Raw genomic sequence first — 16,082 nt, forward strand, 5'->3', positions numbered from 1 at the left:
AGCAATACCTTAGACATTGTAAGTGCAGGGTAGCCATAAGAGTATATGGTCTGGGAGTCTGTTTTACACGAACTCCACAGCACCATAATGGCTACACTGAAAACTGGGAAGTTTGGTATCAAACTTCTCAGCACAATAAATGCACACTGATGCCAGTGTACATTTTATTGTAAACTACACCCCAGAGGGCACCTTAGAGGTGCCCCCTGAAACCTTAACCGACTTAAAGACCCTGCACCCGCAGCCCCCAGCACCTAAAGAAACGGAACTCCTGTGCAGGAGTGACCCCCAGGAGGCCCTCTCCCTTGCCCAGGTGGTGGCTACCCCGAGGAGCCCCCCCCTTGCCTGCCTGCAACGCTGAAGAGATCCCTTGATCTCTCATAGGAAACCATTGAAAACCCGACGCGTGTTTGCAAACTGAACCCGGCCGCCCCCGCGCTGAGGGTGTACTTTTTGTGCTGACCTGTGTCCCCCCCCCGGTGCCCTACAAAACCCCTCTGGTCGGCCATCCGAAGACGCGGGTACTTACCTGCTGGCAGACTGGAACCGGGGCACCCCCTTCTCTCCATTGAAGCCTATGTGTTTTGGGCACCTCTTTGACCTTTGCACCTGACCGGCCCTGAGCTGCTGGTGTGGTAACTTTGGGGTTGCTCTGAACCCCCAACGGTGGGCTACCTTGGACCAAGAACTGAAACCTGTAAGTGACTTACTTACCTGTGAAACCTAACAAAACTTTACCTCCCCAGGAACTGTGAAAATTGCACTGTGTCCACTTTTAAAACAGCTTATTGTGTTTTATGAAAAAAGTATACATGCTGATGTAATGATTTAAAGTTCCTAAAGTACTTACGTGCAATACCTTTCAAATGAGATATTACATGTAGAATTTGAACCTGTGGTTCTTAAAATAAACTAAGAAAAGATATTTTTCTATAACAAAACCTATTGGCTGGATTTGTCTGAGTGTGTGTTCCTCATTTATTGCCTGTGTGTATGTACAACAAATGCTTAACACTACTCCTTTGATAAGCCTACTGCTCGACCACACTACCACAAAATAGAGCATTAGTATTATCTCTTTTTGCCACTATCTTACCTCTAAGGGGAACCCTTGGACTCTGTGCATGCTATTCCTTACTTTGAAATAGCACATACAGAGCCAACTTCCTACAGCATAATATGTCTTTTCTTGCTGCATAATTTAGGCATCCCTGTCGCATAATTTGTCTCCCCTGCTGCATAATTCCAGTGGTCCTAAATATAAGCATATGCCTGCTAGATAAAATCATTGCATTGTTGGGGGTGCGGTGGAGCAAGGTCCTGTCTGGATCACTGGTAGATGGAGTTTAAGAGCTAAAAGATCATTGCTTTTGTGATGTACTGACTAGGCACCTCCTAAATTACCATTGTTCCTCTGGGACTCACTTAACTGAGGTCAGATTTTTCGGGAGGGTGCTGAGGAACTAAGATGGGTTTGGGACTGTGGAAGCTAGTATAGTAAATATTCATCTGATCTGCCATATTCCACTTTTTTGGGGTACTCAAGCCCACGTTTTCTCTGGAATCTTGAAATCCAGTTGAGCTAATGTTTTGTGGTGTACATATTGTTCAGGGGGCAGCTTCTGAATAGGCTTTCCTATTTCTAGTTTAATCCTATAAACATAGGTGAAACCCCACCACTGTAAATCAGTAACACATTTAAAATTGAAACTGAAGGGAAATATAAGTATCCCTCAAAAAAGTGGAGATGCTAATACATTGTGGTTGTGGTCTAGAATGCAGCTGCAAGGATGAATGCCCTAGTCTAGTTTATTTATCTCTGGTGTTTACCAAGACCTTTAGCCTTTTAATAAAAAAACGTATATAATCTATGTAGTTCATAGTGGCTTTCAACCAGAAGTCTTCACCCACACTCTATTGTTGCAGTTCCACTGTTTCTTCCATCCACTACAGCATGCAGTGTGGGGGTAGTGGGTCAGCCATTCTGTGCGAGTAATGACGTTCTGCCCCTTCTCAAGGAGCACATCCACATAAAGAGTAGTTCCTTCAGGGCCACGGATTGCATATTTTTGCTTTTAGCCAGTTTGCTTTATTTTAGTGAGGACTTGGCAGCCCCAGCAACAATAAAGCTTTACAAAAAGCGTAACAAAACTAGCACTGACAAAGTCAAGTGGCTGACATCCAACACCAGACCTGTTGGCTTTACCGGTGCTTGTTTTGGTGTCTAGAGATCATTGAAACCTTTGTCTCTCTCTTATTTTTGTTTGTGTTAGGGGAAGAATTGCTTCTATGCCTTTCAGAAGAGATCTGGTCTGACAGTTTGTGCTTGATTGTTCTATCAGGCAGGATCAGTGCTGATCTGCATATGGCAGGTCTGGGTCTGAATAGGTAGAGCCAGCATTGGCACAGCCAGTAGGTCTCGCTTTTGGAATTTTACAAGTGTTAAGCCATGCAGCGCATTATAGTGGCTGCTGCGCCACCAGGGACTGAAAGGCTATATACAGTAACTACACACTTGGTCATGAAGTCGGATTCAGGGTATATGCTTCCCTCAGGAAGCATGTATGGACTCATTCCAAGGAGTTTTAACTGCTGGTAATTTTGGATTCGGTGTCCACTAAAGTAAACTTGTCTAATGTGGTCACTAGTGAAATCCCTGGTTTGTGTAATGATCAAAGAGTGGCTTACCAGTAAGGAGTTAGCCACACGTGTGAACACGTGGTCTTCAAGCCTTGCAGTCTAGAGCTTGCCCCCCTTATAATGGGGAATGGTAACTGCTGTCAAATGTCATCCGGACCCAACAGCCTTCCCTGATGTTGCTCAGTCGCTGGTACATGGTATTCACAATCTCACAGCCAATGTGGCATTCATACTACCAGAATAAAAATGAGGGGATTTTACCCAAGTGCTCCCCAAACAGCAAAGCAGCCCTGTTTCAGCAGCTCTGGCCGTCAGATAAGCGGATGGTGTCCAACACTGGCTGCCTGCAGTTTTCCATGCCAGACGTGCCCATCTCTCACTGTGTGGGGATTGTAAGGCAGTCCCATGGCCAGGAAGTAACAAAAAATGAAAATGTTTCAGGAGACACTTAGGGCAACAGATGAGAAGATAGCCATAGTTTTTGTCACAGGCTACGCATCGGGTGACATGAGTTGAAAACGGGCATGCACTTCTGACAGGACATGCCATGAAGCGGTCAGTTAAACAGCCACATTCCCGCTGGTGAAATAATTGCAAGTTTGCCTTCTTCCTCTCGCCCCTTTAAATAGTTCCTATACTTCAGGGTCTATTATAACCTTGTCTTTTGTGAGATGATAAATTTGTGCATTTATTCATGGCTAGTGACTTGTGGGGAGATGCCAGGCCAGATGGCTACAGAAAAACGGAGATGAAATCAGCTGGTTCACAAATTAATGTTTGTGACTGCGATTCTGATACTGAGGGTAACACCACAACCAACTGCTGACAAGAAAGGAAAACATATAAAATGAAAAAAAAAAAGACGACCGCAGGGTTCCCAGGGATACACCCACGTTGGGCCCTACTATGAGCAGCATGGGACGGTAGAAGCTGCTTGTATTGAAGTATGTTTCAACGCCTCCAAATGGGCCCTGTCATTTAATTGAGCTACTAATCTGGCAGCACAAAAGTGAACCATAACCTAACCAATTTAGAAATAATTTAAAGCTGATTAAAAGATATGCACACTTAATGGAAGCAAAGTGTAATTTGCAGGATAAGTTCACAGGGAGTGAAGTGCACCTGCAGATCAGTTCTCTCTAACTTATTCTGTGCCAACGGGCAGCTCAGGAGATTTATTGGTGCTGTGTGGGTGTTGTGGCATTTGCAGTTGAAAGGAAAAAGAGTTTGAAGTGGCGATAGGAGAGGAGGCCACCCCCTGACCTGTATGGGCTCTTTGGCTGGTAACAGCTATAAAGGAAGTACTTGCAGTGGTTGTGTGTGTGTGAGAGGCAAAGGTGTGGGTGTGGGTGGGGGTGCAGTTATTCAGATGCTGCGCATGTGATGCAGAAGCAGTGCTAAGTGAATGCACAGGAGCTCTGGGAGTGTCCAGTGGTAGCAGAGTAGTTAGAAAGACAGATATGTTTCTGCTTGGGTGTTTTGGCGGCTGTAGCTGCACTGGGAATGGGGGTGTTGAGAGCCTGCAGGAGGTGGCATAGGGCCTAAATGGAACTGCATAGGGTTGGATCCTCACTGTAGGGTGGCCAGTGGTGCGCGGGTGGTGTTCTCTAGACTTCCACAACAAGGTCTGCGACTGACGCCGCATGGGTGAGGGGGGTGGTTCAGGGAGGCACACAAGTTCTCCTGGAGTTGCTCAAGGGTACCGGGGGATGGTATGTAGTAGACAGGACTGCAGGGTGAGGCACGGGTGGGAGCCGTACAGGAACTGGACTGCCTGCCTATCGGTCTTTGGGTGGAAGAGAATGAACCAGGGCTGCAGGAAAGACGGCTGACGCCCCCACAAAGCGCTGGGAGTGCACAGGCTGGTCGGTTGGGTAGACAGCACTGTAGGTGAGGGATTGGTACTGCACAGGGCCTGGAGTGATTGTGGGTGTACTGTGGGGGTGGAGGGGTAAAAGGGTTGTAGAATGTAGGCACAGAATTAGGAGTGTGGACCATAAATGTGAAAAGCAAAGTCAGGAAGACCTACCCAGGAGGCGAGTAGGATTGACAAGAGTGCCCCTGCTCTCACCAAGCAGTGGAGCAGCCCCGTTTGGAGCACAGCAGATGGCTGTTTCTGACTACAGCCAAAGAAAATTAGAGTGTGCCATAAAGGCATGAAGATTCTGAAAGGGGAAGTCATTGCATGGGCCCATCAGCCCATGGGGGAGCTACCTTTTTGCACATTGACGCAGCAGCTCCAATTGGAGCACAACAGCTGGTCTTTTCCGTCTTGGGAGGAGTTGGGAGAGAGAATCCTGCAATAAAATTCCAGCAGCTACGGCCTGAAACACCCACAGTGTAACACTAGCAAGAAAGAAATGATAAAGTAGTCCTCCAAACCAAGGGATAAAGATCCAAAGTGTAAATATACAGTACTTCGCCCCTGCTCCTAAGGAGGAACAAAGAGGCAGGACTGACCACTAGCAAGCAAGGATTTTTATAGAATACTTAAACAAACTAACAAAATGGCCTTAAGCCCATAAGATGTATACTAAAGTATACAGTAAGTTTGTAAGCTTACGCTCAACCTAAAAATGATGAACTGTGATGCAGCCCGAGTTATTGGCAGTGGTTGAGACATTTGGAATCATTCCACCCATCATATTTTGGTTTCTTTTTGCACAGGGTTACCAACATGATTTCTCATTTGAGTAGTTTTTCCGCTTTGGGCCAAATTTGCATTGGAATTTATTTTGGAGGTGCTTTTTTTTTTTTTTTTTTTGTATTGCCGATAGGCAGATGGGCTTATTTACAAAAACTCAAGCTGGCACGTCAATGCCTATAACTTACGCTCAATAAATATCGAAAGCTTTAATCTCTTTGTTCACAGTGGAGTGACTGGTTTCTGTAGAAGGTATGTTGGTACCAAGTGCCTGGGAGACAGACCAAAGAATAATGTAATTGTTCGCTATAACATAATAGCATATTACTAATATACTTAGCACTCACTTGGTTCACTGCTGTTACACCTTCTGACAGTCCTGACATTTTTGCTAACAACTTTGGTGTGGAGTTTTTTGAGCCTGCACTTTTAAAATTAAAAAAAAAATACCAGAATAGAACATGAAAACCCACATTGTAGCAAAACCGCTTCTACATAGGCATACATGGAGGCTGAGTTGAGCATGCCGAAAGAATCCCTCCTCGGGTGTCTAAGGAGAGTAATTAATGTGGTGCAATTCTACACAGTAACTTTGCCTGCAGGTTAAACGGAGCCCTAGGAAAGTGAGAATGTGACAGGAGCATGTGTGAAACACCACAGTGGATTGTACGGTTTCTTCACCCGAAGAATGATCACACAAGGCAGGAGGTGATGAGGTGGCAGTGACTTGTTGGGTATACAGACTGTCCCCGACAGTGGAGACTGATTGACAGTTTGGCTAATAATGGACTGTGGACCTTAGTTTGATCTATGCTGGTGGGGAATTTTCACGTGAGCAGTTGGTTTTACAATCCAATATGTATCTAGAATAGGTTTTCTGCCCAGTTGTTGCCATTATTCGAATACATTGTCTGCACTCTGACTTGCTTCTTACGCATGGTGATCTAAAGAATACTCACTCACTCTGGAAATCTGTTATCACCTTCAAACAGGAACACTAACTTCTACCATAATTGCATGATGGAAAGCTTATTGTGGGGATTTTAGAATTGTATTTTTATTTTTGTATCAAATACTTTCTTAGCATTGAAGCTCCTTGAAGGTTGATGCGGCACCGTTTGCCTCGGTCAGGGGCCAGTCAGCTATTACACTGGTGTTTTTTAATGTATGATTCTGTGCATTTCAAAAGATGCTGTGAAGAAATCAAAATGCTATCTGCGGCCAGTGTGTGGTTCTGGATTGACGGGTGCCTTAAAATGATTGTCCCTTTGTCAGCCCCCAATGTGCACTTGGCTTCTGCTCACTACAAAACATTGCTTTCTGATTATCATATTTTACCATGTCCGCTTGAGTATTTGTGTGAAAGAATCATGACTTTTGAGGATGTGATGTTTCAACCATTGTGCATCTCAGCCTGGTTCTGTATAACTCTAATTATCGTCCTTCTTTTATTCCCAGTGCTTGTATTTTCCTGCTAGGGAGTCCCCACCCCCAAATATGTCACTTCATGTGTTCACTTAAATCTGTAAAAATATACTGATCTCTCTCTCATGATCATGCCGTCTCTTTACATGTGTTGCCAGTTGTACATGGGGAAGTGGCTTAGCGGTGTGTGAGTAATTGAAGCTCCTCACAATAAAATAAAAAATGCTGAGACTGCTTGTCGTAAAAGGAAGCACATGAAGAAACATCATATTGGTTTACTTTACAAAACAAACACATGTACAACAAGTGAATGAAAAAGCACTCAATATGAAATTGCATGTTTTTATCAAATATATAGAGTTAAAAAAACAGAAGCCAGACTTGTTAGAAGAATTACATACGGATTAGACTGTAGTGAGCATCTGCACCTCATAAACCTGTCCTTGAGTTAATGTTCTTTCTACGTCTGGGCATGTTTGGTCCTATTAGAGACTTTATCCGTACCAATCATGGATGCTATTTATTAGGTTCTGAGCAAAACTTTAAGGGAAACAAATTTGTGATTTAGTAATGTGCTAATGGTAAATGTAATAATATAAACAAAGTGGCTGTATCATGAAAGTACAGGCAATGTGTATGTGGGTGTGCTCTTGTTAAAAAGTAATCAGTCTGCACATCTTTTATAGAAGAAGCGGGCTTCAATGTGGTTTGTCTATGCTTAAGAACATTATTTTATCTGTCTATATAATTGTATGCTGTATGCATGCTGTGTAATTAAGGTTGTTTCTCTCTTTTTCAGGTGAAGATGCAGTTGTGAAGGTAAGTGAAGCAATATTAACTCAACAGAATGGTCAGAGGACCTTGGAGATGGTGCAAAGTGAAGACTGAATGGCTTTTTGCAATTCTATATTGGGGCTTTTTTCCTCTCAAGGTTTGTGTGTAGGTTGTGGGAGGCGATTAGACTTGGGTGGGCTGGTTAAAGTTAATAGAAAGGAAGGAGTGTACAGAAGGCGCTCTTTACTGGGAAGAGGTTTGTGAACTGGGTTAGACACACGAGCAATGATTGGGTGAGATACTCTGCCATTCATGCACACTTCTGCTTGGACGTTCAATGGTGCAGGGATTTTCTCTTTTGGCCTCTGTCCTGTAAATTCATTGGACTATTTACTTGGGTATCTTTTCGTTTCACCTCCCCTGCTGTCTTCTGAAATGTTCACTTTTCGGTTGTGTTGACCTATGAAGGATTTGAACAGGATTAGTAGTTTTCCAAATTTTGGATTTCTGAACGTTCTATCTGCAAACCGAAACATGCTATTAAAAAGCAAACCAACAAAAATTGATGATCTCTTCTCCTGAGCATGGCAGTATTGAACAAGTGGCAGAATATTTTGTCTCCAGGTTGGCCACCTCACAGTCTGTGATTGGGTTTGGCACTTGGTGTGTGCCTGTAATTTGACTGTTTCTCTTGGTTTGTGCCTGGAATACTAATAGGAATTTCACCATGCCCACAAAGTTGCACCATGGTAAGTTTCTTTTTATTTTTTTTACTTTAGGGGTGGAGATTTTGGAAGGGTTCAGGCACCTTTGACAGCGGTGTCATTCTAGGTTATGACATTTTGTTTGCAAGTGGGAACAAGGCAGTGTGTGATGCTTGAGTTTCTTCTGTAGAAATGTGTTCGCTCATCACATCATCATACTCTGTGTTAAGAGTTTAGGCTTTTCTGCAAGCTGCTTAGACTTAAAAGAATGAAGCCTGTGCATGGCGTATCAGTCTCAGAACTCTGCCAGCGCTGCTCCCAGGTCTATCAATTTGTCTCTCTGACAAAGCAAAAATCGAATAGAGCTTCAACACCTTGAAAGCCCTGTTGAACACCTTTTGTGGTCAAACAAAAATGCTTATGATCCTTTTACGGTTAAGATCCCATCCTTGCTCGCAGGCCTGGCTGTGCGAACTATTTCAAAACCTATTCTGTCAACCCAGAACATGCATGAGCATCATTTCAGCACTGACTCTTGACTATATATGTTAGCATGGAGGGCATCTACCCTTTGAACAAATAACAAAACAGTTTGAGCCAATGCACTACTAAGGAGGATGAGGTTTGTGACGGGAAGGAGATTATGCAAAAATGTTTGTCACTTGATGAATCTTAAGCTATGTAGTCAGCCACCCACGGTTATCAGGCAGGCTACTTGTTTACCTCCTGGAAGCATCAGTAGTGTTTTGCACGAGACATTAGTCATGCAGAGAGAGAGCCTGCCGTGCAAAGTGCCAGATAATGTATGTGCATTTAGAGGGGTGACTTGAAGGTCTGAAATTTAATGACCGAATACCTCTACTAGCAGCAAATATCTGATGGGGCCTCCTGGTGTGGTATAGCAGTGCCTTTTATTAGCTACAAAGTACCTAAATGCTATTTTTATGTAAATGGTTTTGTGGAAGTGTGTGTTTGTTGGTCTGTTATTCTTTCAATACGGGGCAATTGGAGACGAAATGAATTACTAGATTGCCTAATGGGTTAACACCATCTTTCTGGTAGTGTTTACCTGTGTTATCCTGCACAAGACTTGAATGATATCAGGCCGTCCCCACCGTTGCTCAGGATTTCCACTGTCCCTTGGGCACTGCCACCTACATCATTAGGCCCGCTGTCCTCTCCTGAGGTAAGATGTTGCAGCCCTTTTTTTGTGATCCTTAGTGAGGTTCTCTTATGTTCACCCTCTTCCTCTACTGCAGGACAGCTTCCCTTTTGACATGGTTGCCCCCCCCACCCCCCCCCCCCCCCTCCCCCACACCCCACGTTTTGACTGGTTTGTGGTGCAATTTCGACTGAAAGTGCACTGGGTCCCTGCTAAACAGGTCCCCAGTGCCAGATGCCTTTTCCCCCCAAATTGCAGTTTTTCCTAATTGACAAACCTTTAGCTACTACTCTAAGTCCCTAGTAACTGGTACCTCTGGAACCTAGGGCATGGGGTACTAAAGGAAGGCCCCTGAGGGCTGCAGCATGAATTGTGCCACCCTCCGGAACCCTCTTCCTAAGTGCACACAGTGCTTCTTTCACAGGCTGCGTGTTTTGGTGCAGAACTCAAGTGAAAACATGAGATGGCACCCAGCCTGTATGCCCTGTCCCCTTTACACTGCATGCAATATATGTAAGTCACCCCCATAGCTGTCCTTCCAGCCCTAAAGGCAGGGTGCAATGTATTACATGGGAGGGCATACCTACATGAGCCCCTGCTATGTCTTTGTTGATTCTCAGACATAGTAAGTGAACAGTGAAGCCATTTTAATTACATGTGCTGGACACTGGTCATTACGAGTTCCCTAGCTACCTGATGGCTTCTCTGAAGATCAGGATGTTTGGTATCGAACATCTTGTATTAATAAACCCTCACCGAATCCTGTGATGGAATTAATAGGTGCCCTCTGAAAACCTACCGACTCCTAGCATGGACAGTTAATGGTCAAAATTAGTGCAGCCACACTAGACGGAGTTCTGTCCCCCTGAGGTAAGAGTCCATTCTCTTGAGGGCTCAGAACAAGGCCTTCTCTGGGCAGAGGTGCTAACACCTCGTCCAGGCTAGATGGACATTCCAGGGCGGGGAGCTTCAAAGGCCTTGCCACCTTTGTAATGCGACCCATGCCTCTCCAAATGGTAGAGAAGGTCGACCCCAATTTTCTGACCTCACTTTTGGCAGAAGGACTGGTGGAAAAATTAGGCATATTATGATCTGTGTCCACTTTATGCAAGACCCACCCCTAAGGTGAACAAGCTGAAGTGGATACTACCTTTTTTAAATTCCTCCCTCTTGTTTGAAGGGATTGTGGGCCGTTAGGGTTATACCCACTTTCCAGTGGAAGTGGTCATAAAAGGGTGGGGTCACCTTAAACGTGAGTAACCCATTGGCTACTCCAGGTCACGCCGCTAAATTCAGTATTTAGGTGGCACCCCTGAACTCTAGAACTTGGATTCCTGATGACGTAAGAAGAGTCAGACACTACAGAGTCACTGCAGCAGAGAAGACCTCCGATACCAACTGCCTTGGCCCCAGCTCTATCTGCCTGTCTGCAGCACCCGACGATCCTGTGCCAAAAGAAGACCTGTCCTGCAGCCCAGCAACCTCTAAAACTCTGGAAGGACTGCCTGCCTTCGCCAAAGATCAAGATCTCCAGAGAACAGCAGACCTGTTCAAGAAGACACCAACTTTAAAATAAAAAGAACTCTGCCAAGAGGAACCGCAAACCTGCCTTCAGATCCACCTCTGCATCCGACGCCCATGTAGGAAAGTACCATCTTTCTAGCATAGTTACTCCCACTTTTTGCCTGGTTAGCAGGAGGTGATCCTGCTAACCAGGACCTCAGTGACTGCTCTCTCTTCTAAATGTAGTTGCTGGTAACTTCTTACATCCACAATTGGTGTACTGGTGCACCCATGTAAGTCTCTAGTATATGGTCCCTAGGTATCCAGGGCATTGGTACACCAGGGGTCCCTCATGGGCTGCAGCATGTATTATGCCACCCATGGGAGCACATGCAAACTGTGACTGCAGGCCTGCCACTGCAGCCTGTGTGAAATGGTGTATGTCCTCTTTCACTGCCAAACCTGAACACTGCACTTAGACATTACAATTCACTTCTCTGGTAGGCCCTTCAGCCCAGAAGCACGGTGCATGTCTCTTAAGTGTGAGGGTACCCCTTTAACAGCAGGGTAGCCCTACAGTCCCCAGGCCAATTCCTGGACTCTGTAAGTGCAAGGAAGACATATTTTAAGGTATGTATTTGACACTGGTCAACACAAGTGGCCCAACTCCATAATGACTACTGCATACCTAGGCATGTTTGGAATCAAATATGTTGGAAACATGCAACTACACTGATTCCAGTGTTAGTTGCATGATACCATGTACTCTGGGGGTTCTGTAGGGGTTCCCCCCCCCCACCCAATTCTGCTTGTGCAGCCTTATGGGGTCTAGCTGCCAGCCCGCGCTGCTGCTGACACCAGACCCTCTTCTGCCCTCTCACTGGTGAGCCAGGCTCAGGCCGGAGGAGCAGAGCAAAGGATTTCCTGCAAGGGAGAGCTGTGACCACCTCCCCCTGTAAGGCTGGGAGAGGTGGCCTCTGAGCGCCACCAGACTGCTTTGGAGGGCACATTTGGTGCATAATCTGGTTAGCATCAGTTCAGGAACCCCCGGTTCCCACTATGGTGCAAAACTACACAAAGGACGGGAGTGACCCCCCCCGTCCAGCTCCTGCCCTAGGGAGGTGCACAGAGCTCTGCCAGGTGGCCACTTGATTCTGCCATCTTAGAAATAAGATATGCAGAGGCCCCTGGGGCCATCTGACTGGTTAAGCCAGGTCGATGACATCACTGCCCCTCTCTGATCGGTGGGTCACTGCAGAGTGACAACCCCCCTTTTAGAGTTATTTAAGGGCTCCCTCGTGGGTGGGTCCTCAGATTCATCAAGCAAGACTCCACTAGGAACTCTGCAAGACATCTTCTGCTCCTGCCCTCTGGAACTGCTGCTCGCATTGCAACATTGTTTCTCTGGATCCTGCTAGAATTCTGCAACATCCATGGCTGCGCATCCTCTAGGGTCACAAGGGCTCTGTTTGCACCAGGAAGCATGAAGGAATCTTCCTTGGAGTGAAAGAGTCACTCCCTGCATCCGAGGGCATCTCAGGACTGGGTGGTGGGGTCTGCTGTCCTCGGTCATCTGAAGATCCTACAATGTAAGTGGTGAGTCTGTGGCCTCCTTCGGGTCCTGCTTGTCTTCTATCCAAATTGGGAGACTGTGGACCCCTGCTCTTGCCACTGGACTGGCAGCCCTGTGCACCGCGACTGTTGCATTTGCCAAGGCTTGGTGACTCTTCCTCAGGGAGATCTTCAGCTTCCAAGTAGCCCTGGCCCCCAGCACTCTGCAAACCAAAGGTCAGCTCCTGTCCTGCAAATCCTGCGATGTGGGACTTCTGTTTGCTGGGCTGGTAAGGCCTCTGTGTGACTCGGTGTCTGGCGCCTGTGGGTCACTCGTAGGGGCTCCATTGACTTCTGTTGGCCTTCCTGTGTGCTGAGGGCCAGCTCAGACTCCCCCTCCTGGGTAAAGTCTCCTAGACCTTGCTGGTCCCTCCAACTTTGCAAACTTCTCTTCTGCTTCCATTTGCTCTTGCCAGTGCTTGTTGGTGACCTGGCTGGTCACTAGCCCCCCTGCAATCCGGTGACAGTCAAGGGTCAGCTCGTAGGTGACTCCTGGGATCTTCCACAGCTCCTGAAGCCAGCAGCTGTATTTCTTCTTCCATCAACTTGCAGGGATGTAGTAGGCATTTCCACCTGCACCACCTGGGCACCTCCAAGGGTGCTGGACACTGTCCCCTTCATTTGCAGGGCCTCCATGACTGGAAACCCGTTCCTGGGTTTCACCGGCCTGGTTCACGGGTCGTGTCAGCAGATGGACAATCTGAGGCATCCACAGTCTTCGGAGAGAGGCCCTTCTCCACTCTGCATCTGGGCCCTGGTCTAGATACTCCTGTCTTCTGGGTAGGGGCACTCTCCAACCTTCCTCTTGCCTGCTGGTTTCCTCTGGGTTCACTGGGAAAGGTCCTGAATTCCACAAACTCCAACCACTACTCTGTGGGACAACTGGGTGGGTAACTACCTACTCCTGGTTGCTGGTGTCACCTATTGTACTTGGCTTTGGGGTTTCTAACTGCCCCTAGCTGACTACCACACCTTGGCTGGAGTCACTATTTCACGTTCCACTTTTTTAGTATGATTTTCCCTTCCCTAGGGCCCTGTATATTTGTGATTGTTATTTTGTGTATATATTGTGTGTATGTATATTTCCAAAGGGAGATATACCAGTGCTAGTGTAGGGATATGCTTGTAAGAGTGGAATGGAATGTGAAGGGGGGGCTACATTCTAGTAGGGATAATTGGAAGGTTGGGGCAGTGGCCTGGAGACCGTGTAACTGGGAGGAAGCTAGGAGTTATATATATACTGTTCAAGATGAATGTAACTGAAATAAAGAACTTCTAAACTTCATCAATTTTGTGTAATCACTACATAATTGGCGACTGGGGACTCTGTGCAGGGAGCAGAAAAGAAGATGTAGAACTCCCAACCCCTGGATAAAGGAGAATAAGGAGAAAGGACGTAGCACAAAAACATAAAGAATTGATGCGTGAGGCAAGTTTATTGTGAGTTAATTGATTTCCTTATCTACTGAATTCGCGCTGGATTGAAATCTTTAATACTGATAATTTTTATATTACCAAATAATATTGGCTACTGCACATTAATTTCAGTCCTGGCAGTTGATATTGACTGGATCATTTAGCGATTCGCTGACATAACGAAATAAAATGCTGTGGAGTGCTGTTTATCGAAATTAAGCTGTTTATCATCTTTAAGCAGTTGTCACTGTTGCTTCATACACTCGTGACAGAATAAAAAGAAAGTAAACAGAGGGGCATAACTGCCAGCACGCGGGATGTCATTCTGAAACTAAAGCGGCAGAGGCGGCACGCGATGGCAGCATACACGTGCTGATGGCGTCATTATAAAAACGGAGGCACGGCGTGCGAAGGCACACGAACGCTGCTATCAATAAATGTTACCGCTTTGAAGATCGAAACGATCGGTATTAATAGGTGTGGCAGTAAATGTAGAGAAATACCCCGAGTTGCTGCACTCTTGAGACTGACCGGATCTGCACATCGTGAGTTGCTGCACATCATCAAGCTGGATTTACATATTTGAAGTGGCATACAAAGGAAGGAAGGACTGAAATTACAAGAGAAGGCAATAGTAAAAGAAAGGGGACTGCTGTATCTGCATTGAAGAGAAATTCACTGGAAAATAGTTGTTTTAGGTTATTATTTTATTTTAGATTGTTAATTTAAATTGTTTTAGTATTTTATGGTAGTTTGTTGTTTTGAACTTTCTTTTGCAGGTATGGCTGAACCAAATATTTTTGCACCACTGTGTCTTTTACCTGTACCAGGGGAACCGACTATAGTATGGAAAAACATATTTACGACTCATTTATTAGCTATAGCTGGTGATAAATATAGTCCCGTTAGAAAACCAGCAATTTTGTTGCCCCATTGGGGAGCAGAAGGTAGGAGAATACATGGTGGCTAGCCTGAAATATCTTTGGGTATGGGATAAGGTCAGCCTATGAATGTTTGTTTATAAAATGTCTCTGCAAATGCTGGAGAAGTATTTTACTCCAAAAATAAGTACAGTATTCAAACAACATAAGTTTTTCTCCTGCATTCAAGGTCAGGATGAGGATGTAATGTCCTTTGTCGCTGCTTTAAGAGGTTTGGCCCTCACATGTGATTTTTGTGACCTAAGTGACTCTTTAATACATGATCAAATTCTGCATTGCACGAGCAACAGGAAAGTGAAGGAGAAATTGTTATCCATGGATCCTTCATTGGAGAAATCTATACAGATAGCAAGGAGTATGGAACATACAGATACATGGATGAGGGAGATTGAAATAACTAAAAGTCACACGAAAGATTCTAGCAATGAAACCACTGTTGAGGTGAAGGAGTTTAGATCTTAGAAACAAGAGAGGGTGCTTGAGAATGCCGGAGCAAGGAATGGAGAGAAGAAAAGTATAAATATCATATGCTTTAGATGTGGATGTCCAGGGCACATAGCTTCAAGTTCAATGTGTGCAGCACGAACTCTGATCTGTAGGCTGTGTGGAAAAAGGAACCATATGGCTAAAATGTCGATCTAAGGGGAAGATGCTAAATAGTAGTGTTAAGTCCGTGGATGACATAAAAGAAGATCATCATGAAATTGTATTAACAATTGACGAAGTTGAGAGGTTTAACCAGCAAGATGTGGAGTCTACGAGTAAGACAAACTTGAAAAGGGAAAGTTCAGGTAAATTGGGGAAACCTCATTTCAATGTAACAATGGAGTCTACAATTGTAAAAGTACTGGTGGACTCTGGTAGTTTGTTTACATTGATATCTAGGGAAACATATGAAAATGTTTTGATTACAAATTTGAAGAGTTGCTGAAAACGGATGTGAAAGTAGTTGGATATGGAGGAAAGAATTGAAATTTTGGGAATGCAATGGATAGATATTTCATTTAAAAATGGTGTACATGGAAAAGTGTATCACTGATGAAGGATCACACCTCTCGGGATGGCGGCATTAAAAATATTTGAACATTGTACTTGATCCTAATGCAGCTGAACCAGTTATGGTTGTGGAGCAGATGGATTGCATGGAGTGTCAGAAAACAAACGGACGATGGTGTGAAAAGCTGATGATTAAATTTCAAAAGGTCTTCACCGACAAGTTGGGTAACTTAAAGGGGTTCGCACACCGAATAATTTTAAAAGAC

At 45.1% G+C, this 16,082-nt stretch overlaps 1 protein-coding gene across 5 annotated transcripts in view; it reads left to right on the forward strand.

Annotated features, from left to right (window-relative positions):
• ZMYM3 (zinc finger MYM-type containing 3) overlaps positions 1-16,082 on the forward strand; it is a 451,376-nt gene that overhangs the window by 47,681 nt on the left and 387,613 nt on the right. For all 5 annotated transcript variants that reach the window (XM_069209214.1, XM_069209211.1, XM_069209204.1 and 2 more), the window contains exon 3: positions 7,509-7,528. In XM_069209214.1, the coding sequence (XP_069065315.1) occupies positions 7,509-7,528 (20 nt within the window). The remainder of the gene's footprint in view (positions 1-7,508; positions 7,529-16,082) is intronic.

The sequence above is a fragment of the Pleurodeles waltl genome, chromosome 2_1 (assembly GCF_031143425.1).
Source record: "Pleurodeles waltl isolate 20211129_DDA chromosome 2_1, aPleWal1.hap1.20221129, whole genome shotgun sequence".
Lineage (NCBI taxonomy): Eukaryota > Metazoa > Chordata > Amphibia > Caudata > Salamandridae > Pleurodeles > Pleurodeles waltl.